The 21,035-nt window shown below is 40.9% G+C and overlaps 1 protein-coding gene across 1 annotated transcript in view; it reads left to right on the top strand.

Moving 5' to 3' along the window:
* adamts3 (ADAM metallopeptidase with thrombospondin type 1 motif, 3) overlaps window positions 1-21,035 on the top strand; it is a 146,010-nt gene that overhangs the window by 109,518 nt on the left and 15,457 nt on the right. The window contains exons 14-19 of the mRNA XM_030723729.1: window positions 1,364-1,497; window positions 2,114-2,237; window positions 6,261-6,341; window positions 10,429-10,592; window positions 18,623-18,779; window positions 20,646-20,778. Coding sequence (XP_030579589.1) covers window positions 1,364-1,497; window positions 2,114-2,237; window positions 6,261-6,341; window positions 10,429-10,592; window positions 18,623-18,779; window positions 20,646-20,778 — 793 coding nt within the window. The remainder of the gene's footprint in view (window positions 1-1,363; window positions 1,498-2,113; window positions 2,238-6,260; window positions 6,342-10,428; window positions 10,593-18,622; window positions 18,780-20,645; window positions 20,779-21,035) is intronic.

Raw genomic sequence — 21,035 nt, 5'->3', positions numbered from 1 at the left:
AATCACAAATTGCTTTCATGCTGTGCAGCGAGCTTCCAGTTTAACAGTAGTTGGAGGGCAGCTCAGGTTTTTATGGCTCATGTAAGGTGACTGAAGAATGAAAAAAGCATGGCTGACTGGTGACCAGTGATTTTAAAAATGTGACTAAATTTTTTTAAAAAAAGAAGCGTTCAGATGCTTTCTGTCATTTTCAGCTCGTCTGCTTCAAAGGAAAAAGTCGAGCTATTGCCTCGGCGTCGCCATCTGTTCCACAAAAACGTTCACGTTGACCATAACTCAAGAACAATGTGACCTAGGATGCTCAAATTCACACCACAGATGCATACTGTTCAAGCTAGAGCCATCAAACCTCACACACCTCTTCACTGACTTTACTTTTCACACACACACACACACAGACACACACACACACACACCCTTCCCCCTGTTACACAACCCAAGCGTCTGAGCGTGGCACCTGCTCAGCGGTGCTTCTTATATACTGCTGGGCTCAGTTTTCTTCAGAACCTTTCAGCTCATTTGCTTTTCTTTATTTTTAGTTATTAACATGAGTTCTTGGGCCCGTCATGTAATTTTAGCCGTAAAGACTAATTTTGATCAGCAGGTCGAATGCTCGTGTAAAAGAAAATGTTCACACAGAAGCACCCGTAGATGGTGATGCATCCACCTGACTGTGTGGCATATCAAATTAAAAAAAACAGACGGCCAATAAAACAGTGTCAGAGCAACAACACTGATTGAACTGCACTTTTTAGATTTGCTGAAATAGTTGAGAAATATCACATTCCTTCGGTATGTGTGTATATGAATACAGGTGTGTGCTGTTCAGTAAGAAAAGACTAACTTCCCTAATACACCTTTTCTAATTAGTACTTACTGTACCGATCCAGTCTAGAAAATGCTTTTAGCTGATCTTTTTTCCACGTTTTGTTTAATGAGATGGTCGAGTGTGCGGGCACAAACTGTGAAATATAATAAAGGTTTTATGACTTTTTTTTATCGAATATTTTCAAAGCGTGCTCCTGTTAATTGTAATGGGGTGCACAGGATCCTGATGAGTGTTAATGTGTTTTAAAGGAACACAAGGAAAATGTGTGGAGAGGTCAAACCTCCAGAAACACGTACGGTATACACAGCAACTTTGTTGCTATGCCAGCATTTATTTTGCTTATGGAATTCATTAGAGTTAAACAGCCATTCATTCATCTTCTTAGATGAGCTGTCCTGGTTCATTTCAAACTGTTTAATTAACCCCTAATGTCCAAGAAACTATCAGACCATTTAAAAAATATATGAAAAATGGTTTGTATGAAACCCTTTGGCTTTACTTTTTATGATAATCTAATAATTCATCATCTTGCAGCAAACAGGAGGTGCCACTTGTATTGCCAGTCGAAGGAGACGGGAGATGTGGCATATATGAAGATACTGGTGCATGATGGGACACGTTGTTCTTACAAGGATGCCTACAGTATCTGCATACGTGGAGAATGTGTGGTAAGAGTCTTACATGATTTCTACAGTAGCAGCTGCAGGCTGTTGGACTTCTTAAAGCTTTGCACAAATTTGTTTAATCACAGAGTTAATGTGAGTCAATCAGTGCTGGGGTCACAGGTCCAGAGTGCCCACTCACTGCTGTGAAGGAAGGATGGAGCTTCATTATGTTTATATTCAACACTGCTAATTTGTCCTGAGACATGATTTAGAGTTTGAAGACATTTTTCTTTAATTTAGCTGCGTTTCTGCTGCATTTTTCAGTGCAGTCGTAGCAGCAGAGCAAAGCAAATTATTTCTTTTAATTATGTTTAATAGTAAAACTGAATAATAGGAGATGCCTTGTGCCACATTTTGGTGTTTTAGGAACTAGAGTTCTGTTTTGGCTCAGAGTTAAAAGTTGATACCTTATAGCAAATAGACTAAGAAGAAATAGAGCAGGATTCCCTTAATGTGGGTGACCGTCCAGGAGAGGTCACAACTTAAAATAATAACGAATCCATTATGCAACCTTTGCCAGGTCCACTTATCATCAAATCACGTTGTGAGCGTAATCGTTTGCCCCCTCGGCCAAAAAACAGTCGCGGTTCATCTGTGTTGTTGTTTTCTCGGTCTGCAGAAAGTCGGCTGTAACAGAGAAATTGACTCCAGCAAAGCTGAGGACAAATGTGGGGTTTGTGGTGGAGACAATTCTCACTGCCGCACCGTCAAAGGAACCTTCACCCGAGCGCCGAAGAAAGCTGGTAAGAAGTCAGTGGACTCGGTATTAAAGCCTCCTGAACAGGAAGTTTCAAAGACTGTTTTGTTGTTGTTCTTATTTTTCTATCTTTTTTGTTTTGTTGTTTTTTCCTCACAAATGTTTCCTTCTGTTTTTCTTCAAAGCTCCGGCCTGTATGCAGATTGTCACTGATGATTGTTTTTAAAAGTCTTATTAATTTGTAAATGACGAATTCAAATTGTGGTGAGATCAGTATTTATTAAAAATGGTGGAGGCAAATTAACCCTCGGGCCGTTAACAGTACGTTACAGGATTTTTTTCTTACTGTATTTTGATGATCTTGTCATAATTGGGACAGTTTTCCTCCCTGGAAAACCTTGGCATACATACTCTTTCCCACCATAAGGAGAGAAGGCTGCTGTTTCTGCATTGTTGGGTCCAAGAGCAGAAACTCGTTAGTTCATCGTGTTTTAGTTCCTGCAGACGTCGTCATCCTGCCCCAAACATAAACCCCTTATTTTCCTTTTTTTTTTTTTATAAGCTATAATTAGTTTCTTTTAAAACTGGAAACTGACGTTTTTCTACAAAAACATGTTTTAGTCGATTTAAATTAGGGATGCTGGAACTATTCTTACAGATGTGCTGAAGAAGATGAAGATTTTTGATGATGCCATCACCTTAATATGACCTGTAATGTAGATGATCACTGATAAAAGTGTAACACTGATGTACTGAAACTGTCAGGAAGCCTCCAGTGTTTTTCCTTTTTAATGCTGTAGTTTCACAGTTCTTAAATTAAGATGTGGGCAGAGGCCATGAGTGAGCTGTGCCGGAAACGTTGAGGTGCAGAAATGTGAGATACAGATCAGGGAACAACAACAACGGTCGAGACACCCAGAGAGGTGAGCTGGCACTGAGCTCGGCTCTCATTGCCTTTGCCTTGCAGGGCCCAGTACTGTATGTGGCTGTCATTCAGAGCAGTCTAAGAGGAGAAATGTAGTGTTTCACTTTACTTCCTGTGTAATGTAACACCTAATGAAATCATAACTGACACTATTCAATCTGCACACGTGTCTTTAAGTGATCACTGCAGGTAAAAATGCTGTACGCCACGGTTTATTGTAGGCGTGTGACTCGTTTGAGAAATTTACACAGAGTGCCGTTCTCTGCTTTAAAAACTGTAACGAGAGCATTCAGCAGCTTTAACTACTGATTTTAAAAAGTCGCAAGTGCCTAAAAGCAGACCTCGATTATCTGACCCATTCTCAGCATGCTGCACCTGATTATCACATTTTAGTTTTCAGCGGCTCGGTTCATCATTTTTAGACGTCTGGAACCCGACCCCGCTAACCAGAAAACATCCCCGCACTTAGCGGCAAACGGATAAAGAGCCTGTCACAGAACGAGGAAACGTTTCCAATATTCCACATTTCAGATTTGTGTGGTAAGCCACTGAAATGCAGCCGGACCCAAATGAGGACTTTCACCACTTATATTTTCCTGAAGCGAGTAATAGATACTGAAACAGTGACCCTGGTGACCCTGCTGTGCAGTCATACAGCTGAAAGCTGCTGGAAATGATCCAGCAGTCAAAACTTGAGTTGTTCTGGATGTGAGAGGGAGATGTACCAGGATAACCGTTTTACCTGTTTCCTCTAACTGTTGTGTCTGAGCAGCGGCCTGTAGGAAGAGTAAAGCTGCGAGCTCCAAAAATCAAACAGATCATGGGATAAATCCCATAATACTGATGCTCTTTTGATTTGCTTAGTCATTGGCTGCAGCTGTAAAGTTTAAATGAGAGTATTTCATAGCTTTTAATGCAGAGGCCATCTAATGGTAACAAAAGAGAAAAAACAGAATATAATGCTGATTAATATTAAACTGCAGTGGTGTTGTGAAATTATGACCACCGTCTGCCATATCTTAGTCATATTTATTTGCATTTAGAACCAATAAAAGTCTCTAAGGTGGATACAGAGTGTCACACAGTTGTGCAGCTGCTGCAGTCATCACAGTGTGGTTCTTATGAATTAAGATTTTTAATTATTAATAGAGAAATAATTATGTACCTCTTTATTTATTAATGTAGTTCTTTATTTTTTTTTAATAAACTTGTGAGTTCATTGATAATTTAAGCTAACCCTTCATACAGACTTCTTTAATTCGAGGTTATCTTCTTTCCACAGCTTTACAGGACACACACACACACACACACACACACACACACACACACACACACACACACACACACACACACACACACACACACACAGAGAGAGAGAACCTGACCCACTTATTTTTAGCTCATTAAAACACTAACACCCTGTGCAGTGTTTCGATTAATGAGCGTATCCTTAATTCCCTTCTTAAAAAACATCACAGTAACTGACAGCATGAAGAGAATAACTTCCAATAACTCTGAGAGAAAGGCTGATGATTTACTGAGACGGTTTCATGAATTTTTGTCGTGTTTCATTGGTTATAATTATTATATATTTGGATTTCATTTGAATAAAACTGTTTGAACGTCAACAGAGAATTTCAAAGGAAATGTAAATGGACTTCCTGCGAGCTTCAGCAACCCGTTTAAGGATGTACTTTGATATAACTGTGATTATTCCTCACATCCTCTCTCTGTTAATCACTCACCTTTTTTAACAGGGAAACCGTTAAGCAAGAGAGCCCAAACAGAAACCGCTGTGTTGGAAAACACTCTATGCAAGTATCCAGTGTTACTGAATCCTTTGCGCCTCCTTTCCCAGCATTTCCTGTCCAGCTTGTAGTACAGATGGATGCCTAACACTGTAGAGATCCAGACACCTGAGTGATAAAAGCTGCTGTGTCTGCTCTTAGCTGTTACTAAGTGTCTCTATAGATCTGCCTCAGCTGTTGTAGATGACACAGGTTCGATATAAATCTATAAAACTCTTTAGAAAAAGTTAATTATTGATTTTTTATTATTTTAAAAGCCTAACAAACTAACTTTAAGGTCCTTGTGCAGATAAAAATGCCACATTAAACAAAGCTGCACATCTTTGAAGGTAATTTGAGTTTACAGTGATTTACTGACCAATAACAAACTGGTTCAGCTTAATGATCCACTTCTACGGGGTCATTCTAGATAACTAGCTTATGTGCCGTATTCAGCATCAGTCTGCACACTCTTTAATCAGAGTAGCTTCTGTTGAGTGTCTTGTAGCTGAGAAATTGGCTTCCATTAGAGTTGGGATGCTATTTTGGAAGCAGGAGGTGTTTTAAAATTTTCCAAAAGTTGGATTTGCACTTCATGTCCTCATTATCCTGCGGCGTGAGCAGCACATGCCTCTCTGCTAGCTGCTGTAACCTTGTGTTAGCCGTACCTCAGTGTACACTTGCATTCATAATCACCTCAGCGTCTCTGCTGCGTCTGTGCCAGAGTGCCCAGAGTGCTCGGCCTGTCTGTCAAATCTAAAGGCGAGTGATGGATGCCAGCCTGCCGGCAAACCTAGCTTGCTTTTTTCAGTGTTGGAGATGTTGTTGCACTTAGACAATGAAATGCAGAGGAAACGTAACACCGACTAACTGATTTATTTCATTTTAAAGGGAAGACGAGAGGAGCCTTTTCTTTGCCCAAAGGAGCTCGAAATGTGTTTGTAAATGAAACCGAGGACTCTCGAAATGTGCTTGGTGAGTGATGGAAGGTTTGTAGGAGGCAGACATCCCTGACGGACGACTTTGCTGGTCTGTAGTTTGAAAAACCTTTTACTCGTTCCTCACTGAAACCTGACTGAAGGCTCTTTTCATGCAGCTCCTCTTTGAGACGAGACTGAACCTTCGGGCCTGTTTCAGTGTAACTTTTACAGTGAGGAGGAAAGCCCACCCAGCATTTTCTGTCTTCTTTAACCTATTCAAACATCCTCGTAGAGCAAAGTGAACAAAACGTCTGGAACGTGCGGGATGTCGGCCTCTGCAAACAGATTATCCTTGTATCTGCTTAATGTATCGTTTCTGTCTTATCTTTCCTAACCCCCATCCTGCTTCTGCTGCTGACGCTACAAACTTGGCAAAGGTTACCTTAAGATGTTTCTCATTCCTCCTGGAGCTAGACATGTGATCATCCAAGAACATGAGGCCTCCCCTCAAATTCTTGGTAAGTGTGATTTTCAAAGATGAACACATGTATGAGATCAGGAATGCCAGAAAAATGAGCTCTTCTCCATCCTGTCCATGTTTCCTCAGAAGACTGATGGAACATGTTCTGTGAAATCATAGATTTTGCATAATTCATTTCTTGTCACCTCCCAGGCTGAGGAAAATGAATCTTCTTATTTGCATTCATTATTAATCAGCCTTTTAGAGTTTGCTAGATGAGCGTGCTCTTTCTGTTCTGCAAAACAGGACGAGTTTCTCTTTATTACATTTTTACATTTAGTTGAATTCATATCAAAAAACCAAAGACATGTAGAATTAATCAGTCGTGCTCATGAATGAACACTAGAGATGTGGGTTGTTATTAAATATGTTTATTCATAACTTCTCTTTGTAACGTCCACAGGCCTGAGCTTAGAGCAGTTTGAACACGGCTGGTTTTACACTCATGGATCGTTGTGAAAACCACAAACACATAATTATTCTTATTGTGAGGTGTGATCAGAGCATTTTGTGACTCTGCCCACGTAAATCAAACTCTTCCTGATTTGAGTTTGGCTGCCTTTAAGGTCGTGTCCATGTGCGCCTTTGGTTCTGTTGGAGCTACTTGGAGCAAATGTGTGTCTGTGATTTCATCACGGAGCTCAAACTCGCACAGAGACAAGCATCAGCTTCTGTGTCCCCAACTTTCACGTTGAGGTGACGAGAACCGGCAACGGCCACAATTTAAAGATGGTCACGGGGTCGTGGACCGTGAGATTGTGTCCCCGTTTCTACTGCAGCTCGATAAATGAAAATCAAATAAAAACCCACCAGTCACCAGGTTAGATTTCCGGCAACTTTGTCTTTTTCCCAAAAATCTAAATTTGAGGGAAGGGGATGCCACTCGGGCACACTGCAGGAGATCCGGTATTTATTACAGACACACAAATGCAAGTGGTTAGAATCTGACCAGCAGGCAGCTTTCTAAAACCAGCAACTGCACCGAAAACAGTGGCGAACTTTATGATTGCACATCAAAGAATACTTTTTAATCCTCTTGGAATAAACATCTGTGCCCTTGCGGTGCGGTACAGTCGCTGTACGGTTGTAACAATTCGGAGGATACATGTAGATCCCCACAGAGCCGCGCTTAGACCCGCTGGTGATGAAATTTACATCACTCAGCCATGCTTATGAATTTATAACTAATATGTAACACTGCTGTTAGAGGCTCATATTGTTTATGCAAATTCACCCTAAAGACAGGAATTTATGTTCCAATTAAAAACACACTGAAAGCCACAGAAGTCATTTTATTTTAACTTAACAGCAGTCGGTCTCGACTTAGCCATATTTGGAATGATCATGTAATTGTTTCAGTTAATTTCTCATGCAGCTGATGAAACAATAAAGTCTTCTTAGTTTTAAAGATGTTTTCAGTTTACGGTAAAACTTAGACAAGAAAAAAAAAGGAACGATCTTTGAGAAGATAAAGTCATCAAATTTGGGGTTTTTTTTGCTTTTTACAGTTTACAGTTATTAAAGGCCTGTTTGGGGGCTGGTAGTATAATCACTTCAGTCACACAGTACAGTGTAGTGATGATGAAAATATTAAAATCAAATATTAATAGCATGAGTTTGTGTTTGTTTGTTACACTCTAATAGAGAATGAAAAATAAAGTTAATAAATCAGGAAACCAGAGAGAATTTTTTCCTCTTTTCAAAGAAAAAAAAAAAAAAAGAGCCCCCTGCTCAGAAAAAAGGAGCGGCCTGAGGAAAAGATGATTTATTTATTTAGCATCTTCCAGGTGATACAGGTCAGCATCGATCTCCTTAGTCAGACACAGAGGCAGATTTTTCAAAGAGAACATTTATACCTCAAATTATTTATCTGGATCTTCTGACAGAGAAGACAAAGAGAAACCAGCACGATGAAAAGAGCAGCAGCAGTGCGGGAAATCGAGAGGTGGTAACACTGAAGGAAATGCTGCTGATCGTACCTTATCATGAAAACAGTGACAGCATTAGCAGCGTCAGGGTCGGTCGCTGCTGATGCTCTCTTGGCAGCTTTTTAGTTTTTTGTGAACCTGAGCTTCCAGCGAAGGTGTTAAATATCCCAAAATTAGTAGTAAGTTAAAAAAGCAAAGAAAAGCTCTTTGTTTAGCACAGAAATAATCGAAAACAGGTTTTGAGTTTAATGACACGACAGTAGATTTTTTTCCCACTGTAGCTTCAGCTAATTAATCCTCAGTCATTTATTTTAACTGTTAAAACTGTTAAAGGCACAAAAAAATATGCCTGCGTGTCATTGCTGTTGCCGGGATCTGCAAATATTTGAGCAGTTCCTGAAGGTGACACTATTTTTACGTTAAATGTGCACGAGACTGTGTGTTTTTGATCTCTGACTGGTTCCTTCAAGTTTAATCTGTCCAACCTCAGACACACACACACAAATGTAAACTGGCTGAAATTTCAGGGACTTTGGAAACCTGCATTTGGCAGCTCCCTGTCAGCATGGCACCTTGATGATGATGATGATGATGACGGTAATACTGCAGTCTAAATGCAGTCTGATTGCAAGTGTGTTTTATTCTATTGAATGGAAAGAGGATAAAAATCGACTGTTAGCAGTTTTGTAAAGGCGTCTCTGAGAGTCTGCAGTTGGGTTTTGATGGATGAAGGTTTCTTTGAGATGATCTGAACATCGATGAAACTTTATCAGAATTATTCACGTTTTTTAGTTTTGTGAATGGCATCCATCATTCCTGCCCATCAATATCTGTTAAATGACACATTTTGATGGACCTGCCTGTTATTTATGTCATCTGCCTTTCAGCCGTCATCTTAATATTTCATATGTACTGTACATATAGCAGTACTGGATTCAAATGAGGCTTACCTGTCCAGGCATGCAGGTCTGTTTCTCTCCAGCTAACACTCAGCGTCGGCCCTAATTATGAGTCACATCAGTCACACTATCCTGAGAACTTTGTGCGGCTCTTTACCAAACCAAAAAATCAGGGATTTAAATGAGGTTTATGAAGCCCAACACAACACATGTGTGTGAATGAAAAGGAGGAAGGTGCAAAGGTGAAGATGCAGTGAAGGTAGATGAGTTTAAATACCTGGGATCAACTACCCAAAGCAACGGACAGCACTCAGGAGAGGTGAAGAAAAGAGCGCAGGCAGGATGGAGTGGGTGGAGACGAATGTGAGGGGTCATCTGAGACAGAAGGAGAGAAGCAGGAGTGAAAGGCAAGGTTTACGAGATGGTAGTGATAGCTGCTGTGATGGATGCTTTAGAGATAGTGGCACTGAGACGGGAGGCAGAGGCGGAGCTGAAGATGCTAGGACAGAACAGGATTAAAAATAAGTACTTCAGAGGGACAGTTCAGGTTTGCAGATGGAGCTGCGAAGCAAGGGGAAAACCACAGAGAGGGTTGGTGTGACAGAGGATGAGGATGCTGGGGACAGGGTGAGATGGAGATGATCGGCTGTGGGAACCCCAAAAGGGAGCAGCCAAAAGTCAAAGCCAGAATGAGCTATCTCACATACTTCAAAGTTCTGTGAACTTTTTTATATGCCTGCTGGTAAAAAACATTAATAGCAGTATTTTTAAATTAATTGTTGGATGTTTGACAGTAACGATGCAGCTCAAACAAAATAACACAGCTGAAAGCAGCGGGGACTAGTTTCCCTGTTTTAATAGGACGTAGAAGTGATGCGTGGTTTGAGGATGCATTGTTAAAAGCTGTTGTAAAGCAGATGAGCTCTGTACTGAGTCCCAGCAGAAAGGAAAAAATGAGCAGCAGAGGAAATGATCTGCAACACGTGTGGGTCATTTTAGCATCTTTTACTTGCATCGCATTTTCCCCTTTAAATACATCTGATGCATGTGAATGCATCAGATGTATTTAAAGCATCTGATTAAAGCGCCCATTTTTATTTTATCCTCACAGATTTTATTAAATTAACAGTTTTGAGTTGTATAGATTAAAGAAGGATTCTCTGAATCGGCCTTTTTAGGGTGCGTTTTCTCTGTGAATACGTCTCAACTTTAGTAATTCATAAAGCGAAGCTATTTCAAGTTTGTCAACTGATTACAGCGATCAAGAACCAGGCGACGGGGCATTACATCCTGAACGGCAAAGGGGAGGAAGTCAAGTCCAGGAGCTTCATCGACTTAGGCGTCGAGTGGCATTACATCATCGAGGGCGATGTGGAGACGCTGCAGACTGATGGACCTCTGCATGACCCCGTGGTAGTTCTGGTAATTACACTTCCTTGTCTATCACCCTCATCTATGAATTAATCCAAATGAGAATGAGCAGTAAAAGAGCTCAGCCCCCACGCTTGATTCTCCCAAACTCCATTTTTACCGTTTATTTTCTGTTCCTATCTGTTAGATTTTAATTAATGAAAATCATTAGTGTCATTTGAATGCAGCATGTGAGAATGTTTATAAAGGAAGAGGCTTTGTCCTGGATTAACTGCTGAAGATAAATCTGAGTCAGTCCCTTCAGCTGTGTCAGACACAGTTGCTGTTGTTGGGAGGATTTTAATACACGTTCAGTAGCACGCTGTTCATGTCTTCTTCTTTGTGACTCTTCTCGCGTGTTGGTTGATTTGCTTGTGTACACATTGTACAAATGGGTAGCATCACCTCCATCATCCAACCTGCAGCCAGCTCATTTCTCTGCCTTGGACTGAGAGCTGAACTAAACGATAGCCGCTGTCATTCTGGGGCTGTCGCACCGACATTGTTCTGCTGGCTGTCTGAGAGCCATCTTCATCTTTAAAGTGATCCTCTTCAAAGCTGGCACGTAGTTACCACCCAGCACAATTTGCAGTTCACTGTGATGTTGCACTGACACTAGTGCAGAGCGACCTGCCGAGGAATACAAGAACAGAAACTCATGCATCAGGAGTTTTGTTGCTTTTGTTTTTTTGGGAACAAAAGGAAACTGGAAATAACTGGAAAATGAATAACTCAAAGTGCAAAAAAATTACACTGAGCACTCCAACAAGAGTGCTGTGTAGCTCATAACCACGCCGGTGGCAACACTAAGAAAGATTTTAAAAGATGACCTTTAATATGCACGTTTAGACGCTTGTGAAAATCATGGGTCCAGTATAAGGCGGGCTCTCGTGTAAATGATTTAAAACCAGCAGGAAAAACCAAAAGTACCCGTCAGCTGATTCTCAGCACATATTTGTGGTTATGTGGCCGTTTTTCTTGGAGCAGCTCTCTGGACTTGTGGATTTCTCCTGCTGAGTTACAGCAAAATGCATCAATTAAAGCTGGAAGTGATCAAAGCAAAGATGATTCTCCCCGAGAGAACGAAGCACTCGAGCTCCATCGTTTGTCTTACTGCCGGCCAAATGAAGCATTATTTAAACTTGATTATTAAACATGAACGACAGCAGGATCACAGGTTTGTAATCTCAGACATGAGGAGAACAAACTGCAAAGGTTCGTTTGGAAGATGTCTTTAGAGGATCAGCACAGAACAAAGAGAGAGACACACCGGTGACAGCGTGTGTCGGGTGATGCATTTGCATGAATGAGAAGATGAAAATATATGGAGTGAACGTGAACAGGTTCTCTGGAGAAGGTAACATCCACAATTTTATCAATAATAGCTTAAAAAAAAAAAAGAACCACAGATTAATCATGTTTAATGGGACAAACATTCATGCTGGACAAGAGAGTCTCAGTACTTTAGTACACGTGTAAGTGGTTCACAGCCAAAAAGAAAACTGAAAACGCTGTGACTCAGCAGTCATTGATTAATCACGGTTCAAATACATGAAAAATATTATTATATGTGTCAGTGGTTGAAGTAACAAGTACGATTTCTTCCTGGTAAAAATCGTTGCAGCTTGTTGGAAATTTGACATCAGGGTCACGTATTTGAATAAGAGACACATTTACATAAAATTCTTTAAAGCAATCGAGAAGCATTTCCTTATTCAATCAATCTGTTTGTGACTCGTTTACGTCAGTTTGACACATTTATCTGCCACAAAGGTCAGTTAAATACAGGAAAGTCAGCCGTGTGAAGGAGCCGGTTTATTGTTCCTGTGTCAGATCAGCCTGTCAGCATGATTTCCTCACACAGAGCAAACACGCAGCTTTAACCAGCAAAACAACAGCTGTAATCATCGGAGGTGCCGTTTCCATTCCCAGATGCTTAACCTATTATTATGAAGATGCAATAAGTACGGTGCCAGCACGGTGGTGTGGTGGTTAGCACTGCTGCCTCACAGTTAGAATAACATCTAGAAGACCTGGGCTCTCCCCGTGTCTGCGTGGGTTTCCTCCCACGGTCCAAAGACATGCGCTTACTGGGGTTGGGTTAACTGGTCACTCTAAATTGCCCATAGTCTCTCTGTGTTAGCCCTGCGACAGGCTGGCGACCTGTCCAGGTGTAACCTGCCTCTCGCCCTATATCAGCTGGGATAGGGATAGGCTTCAGGCTTCAACTCTTAGGACTTTTGCCCCTCAGTCTACCAGATTTACCTGTATCTTTAATATCTGATAGTTTTGTTTGGTTTTTTTAGTCTCATTGTATTATTTACTTGCTCAGTAGTAACAGTCGCACCTCTGTGTAAATATCAGCTCCTAATTATCTCCAACCACATGTGATCTCTTTTGTGAAACTTTAAAGTGGCATGTGTCATAGTCTGGCTCAAAGGCCATGACAAACGATAGGAGAGACACATGCTAAATTCAAAACACTGGTTTATTTTGCCATAAGATAAAATACCCCATTATAAACCCAAATAAACAGGAAAACATGGGGCTGGTTGAAGGAGGTAAGGACAGGAAAGAGAAGCCTCTCAGGGCTGAGACAGCCAGCTCTTAAATGCTCCAGGGAGACTGGCCAGGTGCTCCCAGTTGCACTGATTAGCTCCGCCCACCAGGAACCTGCAAGACACAGACACGCAACAGCAGGCCCTGGCCAAGGCAGAGGGCCGTCACACATGAAAACAATTAGAGCCAGAAGTATTTTGAGGGTTTTTTTGGTAATGTTGCCTCTGTGATGTTCTGCCAGGCCTTTTACTGCAGCTGCCTTCAGCCTCTGCCTGTTTGTGGGGCTCTCTGCGTTCAGTTTTGTCTTCAGTACCTGAAAAGCTGTTCAGTTGGGTTGAGATCAGGTGTCTGACTTTGTCATCTTGGGTTGCTTTTGCAGTTTGCTTTGGTTCATCATCCATTTGCCTCCCCATCCAATCAGTTTTGCAGAATTTGAGTACACCTGAGTCGCATCATCAATACAACACTAGTGAGCCAGTTCCACATGTCCATGTCATAAGATCGCCTCCACTGTGTTTGACAGATGCTGTATGCTGAAGCTCTGTCTCTCCTCCTTCATGCTTGTCTCCTTCACTTGCATCAACACACAAGTTTAACACTTGGAATCAGCTCCAGATATTTTATCTGCTTAATTTTCCATGGAATAACCAGAGACCCGGCCTCATCTGGCCATGAAATTGCTTTTCAATAAGTTGCCCAAATACCTTTCAGCCTCTGGGACTGTGGGGGGTTAGTCCTAAACAGTACTTTTGTTAAACCTATTGAAATACGGCTAAAGACTAAATTATTTTAAAATCCACTGTGCTGATCAAAGAGCACAGCATCAAAGAGAAAACAAATGCAGCTGCTTTTATTTTGGAATCTTTGAATTTGGGTGCGGGTACAGGGTGTACCCTGCCTCTCACCCTATGTCAGCTGGAATAGGCTCCAGCCCCCCCGCAACCCTGAACAGGATAAGCGGAAGAGGATGGATGGATGGATGGATGGGTGGATGGATGGATGGATGGGTGGGTGGATAGATGGATGGATGGATGGATGGATGGATGGATGGATGGATGGATGGGTGGATGGATGGATGGATGGATGGATGGATGGATGGATGGGTGGGTGGATAGATGGATGGATGGATGGATGGATGGATGGATGGATGGGTGGGTGGATAGATGGATGGATGGATGGGTGGATGGGTGGATGGATGGATGGATGGATGGGTGGATGGATGGATGGGTGGGTGGATAGATGGATGGATGGATGGATGGATGGATGGATGGATGGATGGATGGATGGATTTGGGTGAGTTTTGTTAAAAGGCCTGTATGACACTTTTTTTTTTGTTGATATAAACCCACTCAGATAAGTCAGGGTAAGACTTTTAATGTCACAGTGATTCACACTGAATACATAAAGGACCTGGTAACTACCCAAATGGATCAATGGGAAAATGTTATTTTGAGCCGTAAAGACTGGATTTTAAAAGTGCCCATTAGGCCAGTTTTAAGTCAGTTCCTGTCGTTCCTGCTGGAGGATTCAAACCATCAGACTTCAAAATGCTGCCACAGGCCTGCAGTCAGAGTTCCTAATGAGATCACAGCCAGCAGCAAGAAGGGAAAAACTGGAGTCAGAGCGGCTCTTTAACATTTCACTTATAATATGTTCATTTAGTAATGATTCTGACTTGACATGACTTTAAAATTAAAATATCCGTCTTTTCAGGAGGAAGCGATTAAATGATACAGTCATAGCTGACAGAAAGAGCGATGAATTAACAGCTGGTTACGTTATTTTTGTGTCCTTTGTGATCACTGCCGTCACTGCCGTGGATTTTTGTGTGTTTGATGCATTTACATCACATCTTGTCAAACTGATGAAGCTGTTTTCTAAATGCGTTTGCATGTCTTTAAGTTGCAGTGTGTGGACTCTCTTTCCCAAAGAAGGTTATCTTCTGGAACAGATTTGCTTTCTAATAGAACAATTTGTTTTCATCCTCCACTTGCTGTCAAACAGAGCATGAAATATAATCTAAATGCTTCATCAAAGTATCACATTTATCATGCTTAAAGATGAAACTTCCATGTTTTTCAAAGTTGCAGAAAAGGTTCCCACTATGTCTCCCATGAGAGGGAAAACTGTGAAATAGTATCTGCTGTTCTCTTCAGTGGGTTTGGGACAAACATGCCTGGCTCTTTAATTATTTTCCTGTCATGAAAGCCAAACAGCAAATTTCCCAGACATGGCAATTTAGAGAAGTGCTCGGATGTGACATGCAAGAAATTAGAGCTGATGTCCAGGAGGAAAAACATTTATTAGAAGAATAAAAAGTGCAGTTTTTGCATCGTTAATGTGGAAACAAGCTCTCCACTGCAGCAAACCCCTCGTAAAGGTGAGACTTTATTAATTAGATTAAAGAGATACTAATAAATAGAAACAAGGGGAAATTAATAAATTAATGATGTCAGTCATCGGTTTCCATCCCCTGGAAACATTATTGCTATCATCTGATAACCTAAAACACATTTCTGTGTTTGGTTGTGTTGTGTGTCTCTGCAGCACTCATGTTGTCACCTTGATGAAGCTGTTTGGATGTGGTTTAAGCTGCACTGCATTTCTAGGCCAGTCTCCATGAATAGGATCACATGCCCCATGCTTTTCATACAGCTGTTCATATGACATTTAATGACACCATCTCAGCGCTCGTGTTGAGAAAGCAGCAACTTGTGAGGCTGCAGTACACAAACAAGCTGCAAAGACTGCAGTTCCTCAATTGGCCACTTGAGGGTGGCTCCAAAAGCAAGTCCATCCCACAAACTCAAAGATAAATGTTTGCAGCCCGAGACAAAAGAAACCAAAAAACAACATTTTTGGTCTATGAAGCAGATTTTACTATGTGACAACTGGGATCTCAGTCTTTGCATAAATTTAAGGTTTAAGTTATGCATAATTAGGAGCTGCTTTGAGTGGGAAGTGGGTGCACAGGACCCTTTAACTGTCTGCTAGATTCACATGCAGCTGAGCCGCTGAACTGACCTGTGGATGCATCTTCCAGTCAGGCTTGCAAGCATTAGCAGATGTCTTGGCACTAAACCCACTCATCCCAATACGGTCACTTCTGATGGAGCAAGATTTCAACATCCTTTGTTTTAGGCTTAAAAACACGAGGTGTGATTTCATAGTGGCGGCGTCAGCTTTTTAACAAAACCGGATTTTCTCACAGTTTTGACAAATTTAACCAATAAACTTCTAGAAATTAAAGAAATTTAAAAAAAACATATAGGTGACACCGGTTATTTGAAATTCTGACAGTGATGGAGTTTTTTTTTTTGTCTTCTTAGATGGAGAACTTGTTTGTAGTCAGATCCATTGCATTTGGCTCAGCTCACCTCTACACAGGAGACTGTCTGAGCACAAGAGCAGCAGACACCGACTTCCCTTCTAACTTCTTGTCTCTTTTACTTACACACATCTTGCACATCTTACACACATCTTGCACATCTTACACACATCTTGCACATCTTACACACATCTTGCACCTGTGCTAGTTCAGCGAACAATCATCCGCCGGGGAAAACACAGTTTGAAGGTTGCAAAGCAAATTAACGAGTCAACTGCGGCTCAAAACAAATCTTTAAATCTTAAACGCAAACGTCCCTTCAGTCTGTTTAGGTGCTGGTGTGGTGTCGGCTCCATTTGTGATTCTAGCACTCACAGTGTTGCTCTGTGAATTGAATTAAAGTCACGATTCATAGCTGTTAATAAGGCAGTCTGTTAGTTTCTAAACAAACAAAAGCAAAACACAATATCACCAAAGTCTGGGAACACTCGCTGTTGGCTACAACAAAAGCTGTTTCTGCACTGAAAGTCTGGGCGCGTTTGGTGGGTCTCACTGCATTTCTACCACAGACTCTAAGTTATGGGAAAACTATGTCACACCCCAGAACATCACTGCACCAGAGGTAGTGCTTTCTGAAAAGTCAGGAACTTGGGGGTGGGGTCTACAGCACTGAACATTTCTGATTGGTCAAGTCATTTGGTGAAGCTTTGGAGCCAGGAGTAGCAGAAGTTTGGGTTATTGTAAACGGCCGGGACAAATTCAGACTCGTTCAGTAAGGCCCCAAACATACAGTCCTAGAGGCAACCACTGGTTGCTAGGGAAAAACATGTATTTCCTGACCAGTTGCAACTGGTTGCTGGAGGTTGCCGGCAGTCATTGTGAAACTGATTACTTGATACTAGATACAGGCCTAGATACGGGTCGGATAGCCACTGTTCGCTAGGGAAAAAAGTGTTTTCCCTGGTGAGTAGTTGTGGGAGGCTGCTGGCAGTCCCTCAGTGAAACTGGTCACAAACAGGTATTTGGTGCTGCACCAAAAACCTCCTTGCCAACACTGCTGAGGCCCATAGTTGTCATGAGAGACACCGTTTTGTCAACAAACACCATTTACTCTCCAAGCTGGACTGAAACGTATGTGATGCAAAGTGGAAACCTTTAAAGTAAAGTTGTGCCTTACAAACACATTTCAAAGGGTGCAACTTTTACTTTGAAAGGAAGTGGTCTTCATTTCCAGTTTGCACTTCAAACTCTTCAAACTTTCGTTGCTGCTTGGTGAATAGTTGTGTAGCAACCAAAACAATTGTACGGAGGGTTTTGGTGCAGCAGTGTACGCACGCCTGCCGTGGACTTCCAGCAACTTTCCACCCAGGCCTGGTTTCAGGTCTGTAGGCGTGTGTGACTGAGGCCTAAGAAAGAAAACCTTTAATGGCTGCAGCCGATTTTCCCTTCAGCTCTTTTTCAAGCCGATGGCTGCATAATCAGGCTGACCTGAGATCCACCGGACTGCACGAGAAAAATGTGGCACTTTAAAATAAAGAGCTTAACGTGTGTTCAAAACGTTTCAGACTGCACTCTCCTTTGAAAATAATTCATTAAGAGTCTTAAGAGTTATCAAAGATGTTAAAATGCTAAAAATGCTTTTTTTTTCTTCAGTAGAGCAGATTCTTTATTAGTGCTGTGTGGTTTATTTACAGCAAAGGGGTGATGATACTGTATTATTTAATAATGGAATTTTATTCCCTGTCAAGGCTACGCCTCATAAGTTATACTTATTTTTTTGTATTACATGATGATATAAAATTGATGACACACACCATGAAAAAGCTGTGATTTTAACGAAGGCCTTTCATTGATTTTTTAAAAAAAAGTTAATTCCACATAAAGTCAAGTTTTCTTTTTTTTTTTTTCTGCCAGCACTGTCAGTTACATGTTTATCCTTCAAACCTTAACGCCTTACTATTGATATATTTGATATAATTATTTAACCTTAAATAACTGATGAAAAGTGCTGAGACAAGGACAGGAGCTGGAAGAATCAAAGCTGGTCCATGACTCATGAGCCATGTTTACGACGTGTAATTTGTTGTTTCCATATGAAACGCGGAAGATGATGGTGTAAGTGTTTCTCCTTTTTTTTCCTTCCTTTGATTTATAGATTATACCGAAGGACAATGAAACGCGGTCGACTTTAATGTACAAGTACATCATCCACGAAGACTCGGTGCCCATCAACAATAACAACGTCATCCAGGAGGACACCTACGAGTGGGCTCTGAAGAGCTGGTCTCCATGTTCCAAGCCATGTGCTGGAGGTAAATTCATAAATTACCATCGTATTTCTTTTGAATGCAGACAAATACTTCTAATTATCAGAATTTTGTACTCGCTGCTCCTGCTTTATGAAGGCAGGTTTCACATTCACAGTCAAAGATCATGTGTTTTGAAGCAGGCTGTAGGTATGTTGGGTTCTGTGCTTTTAGCCATAATTGGTTCCCACATTCTCAGGCTGTTCCTTTGAAGTAAGAAAAAATAATTGACTGAGTGAATCAATTAAAACCTAGCCTTGCACATATTTCAAAATGATTGATATGAATTCATAAAATGTACTTATGTAAGTGCACGCTTATGAATCAGGAGGCCTTTTCATTTGCACAGGTAGCAGAATATTAAAAAGGTGTTACTGACAGTGGATACCTCTGAAAGTAACACAGAACTTTGTTACTGTTGGAAACGGTCGTAGCTCATGAGTTTGACTTGTATCAGTGCAAATCTGAGTTTTGGTGCTAAGATCTGTTTCCAGATCCAGGTGAGCTGGTTTGCTTCAGGTGTGTGAGACTGTGCAGTTAGAGCTTCATGGATCATAATTTCTGTGTCTAAAAAATGTTGGTTGGCTCTAGTCTTCCTGATATGCTACCAGGTCACTCCTGAGACCAGAACTTCTCAATGAAACCAGAAATGAGTAAAATCAATTTTGACTCCTGAATTTAGGCAAAAATGGCCCAAATGGGGGCAGGTACTAATTTTCATCCCGTTTTAGTGAAACTGGGTACGTATGAATTGGAAATGTATCGAGTCTGAAATGCAGTTGTCAAATTTCAGATGTTATATCTATTTGACCTCATGACCTCTGACCGCGGATTTTAGAGCAGCAGGAAATGTGTAATGCTTCAAAGTAAATTTATGTGTTTTTACAGCATGTTCAAATGTCCCATAGGTATATTGTTTAAATATTATTATTGAAACTTATAATATGTTGTATTGACTTCGTTATGCTGTTAGATCATCGAGTCTCAGTGAAATGCAGATAACCTCTGCATGTCCTCTGCTGGTACCTTACATTACAAATAACTAAGTTTGGCTGTGGAGACGACCATACACAGATGTTTCTCCATGTCACAAACTCCTGCCTGGAGACAACATCTGGACCTGGTCAGGCTGGCTGGGCTCTTTTCTGTGACTTGAGTCAAAAAAAAAAAAACTGCTATCCTTTTGTTTCATATTAAATCTTTTCTAAATATTCCCTTTTCTGATTTTTAAATTGTTACATTATTAAAAAAGGTGAAATATTATCATGTGATCAATTTATGATTAAAACTCATGTAAAAATGTACACAGCTGTAAAACATAAAAACAAAAAAGAAACATCTTGGAAACAGTAACCATTCAGCTATTTAATGGTCATACTTGGATTCAGTCCATCAAAATAAATCAGAAAAATCATATTTTATCTTTGAAGCAGACGACATCAGAAAACCTGTTGACCACTGGTACTTTTTACCTGTATCTATACCTGAAACTGTGGCCTGCAGCTTTGTCCCTTCTCGATGTCGCCGTTATTCGAGCCTCAGTGTCTGCTTAAACCCTGACCCTGAAACTTCTCGAACACACTGGCCGTGCTTGTGTGTTTAAGCCTGATAACACAGACAGATGTGTGTCTGCTAGCTTCAACTCAGTAACTCTCCTCTGTTCATTCATTTAACAAGAAAAACAACAGCTTTATGACAATGTTTTAGTTTGAAACATGAGGCTAAAACTGTGACTTGATTTAAAAAGTTTAAATTCAACCATGTCAAACTTTTTCATGTTCACTTTATTAGTTTTAATGTAAAATGATGTAAACTGTATTTTTAATGCATCAATAAAGATTTAATTGTGAAAAACATTCCCATTTTTGACAGGGTTCCAGTACACCAAGTATGGGTGTCGGAAGAAGGGAGACACCAAGATGGTTCATCGAGGCTACTGCGACGCCGGCAAGAGGCCAAAGCCCATCCGGAGAATGTGTAACCTTCAGGACTGCACGCAGCCACAGTGAGTACACACTCTGCATCAGGGATGATTCTCAAAATTAGTTTCATCCTTATAATATCCATTCAAAAAATGTTCATAGTTGTGCTAAATGCTTTCCATAGTTTTATAAACATCACTGATGTTGATGGCAGAACTTCCTACAGAAATGTACGTTAGCTGCTGCAGTGGCCCTCTAACAACCTGACACAGGTGGTTCATGTGTTCACCTCAAGGAAGGCCAGTGATCAACTAAAACAGGAAGTGACGTGTCAGTTTCC

The sequence above is a fragment of the Archocentrus centrarchus genome, unplaced genomic scaffold (assembly GCF_007364275.1).
Source record: "Archocentrus centrarchus isolate MPI-CPG fArcCen1 unplaced genomic scaffold, fArcCen1 scaffold_26_ctg1, whole genome shotgun sequence".
Classification (NCBI taxonomy): domain Eukaryota; kingdom Metazoa; phylum Chordata; class Actinopteri; order Cichliformes; family Cichlidae; genus Archocentrus; species Archocentrus centrarchus.
Note: the sequence above shows the minus strand (reverse complement) of the source record. Positions and strands in the feature narration are given on the sequence as shown.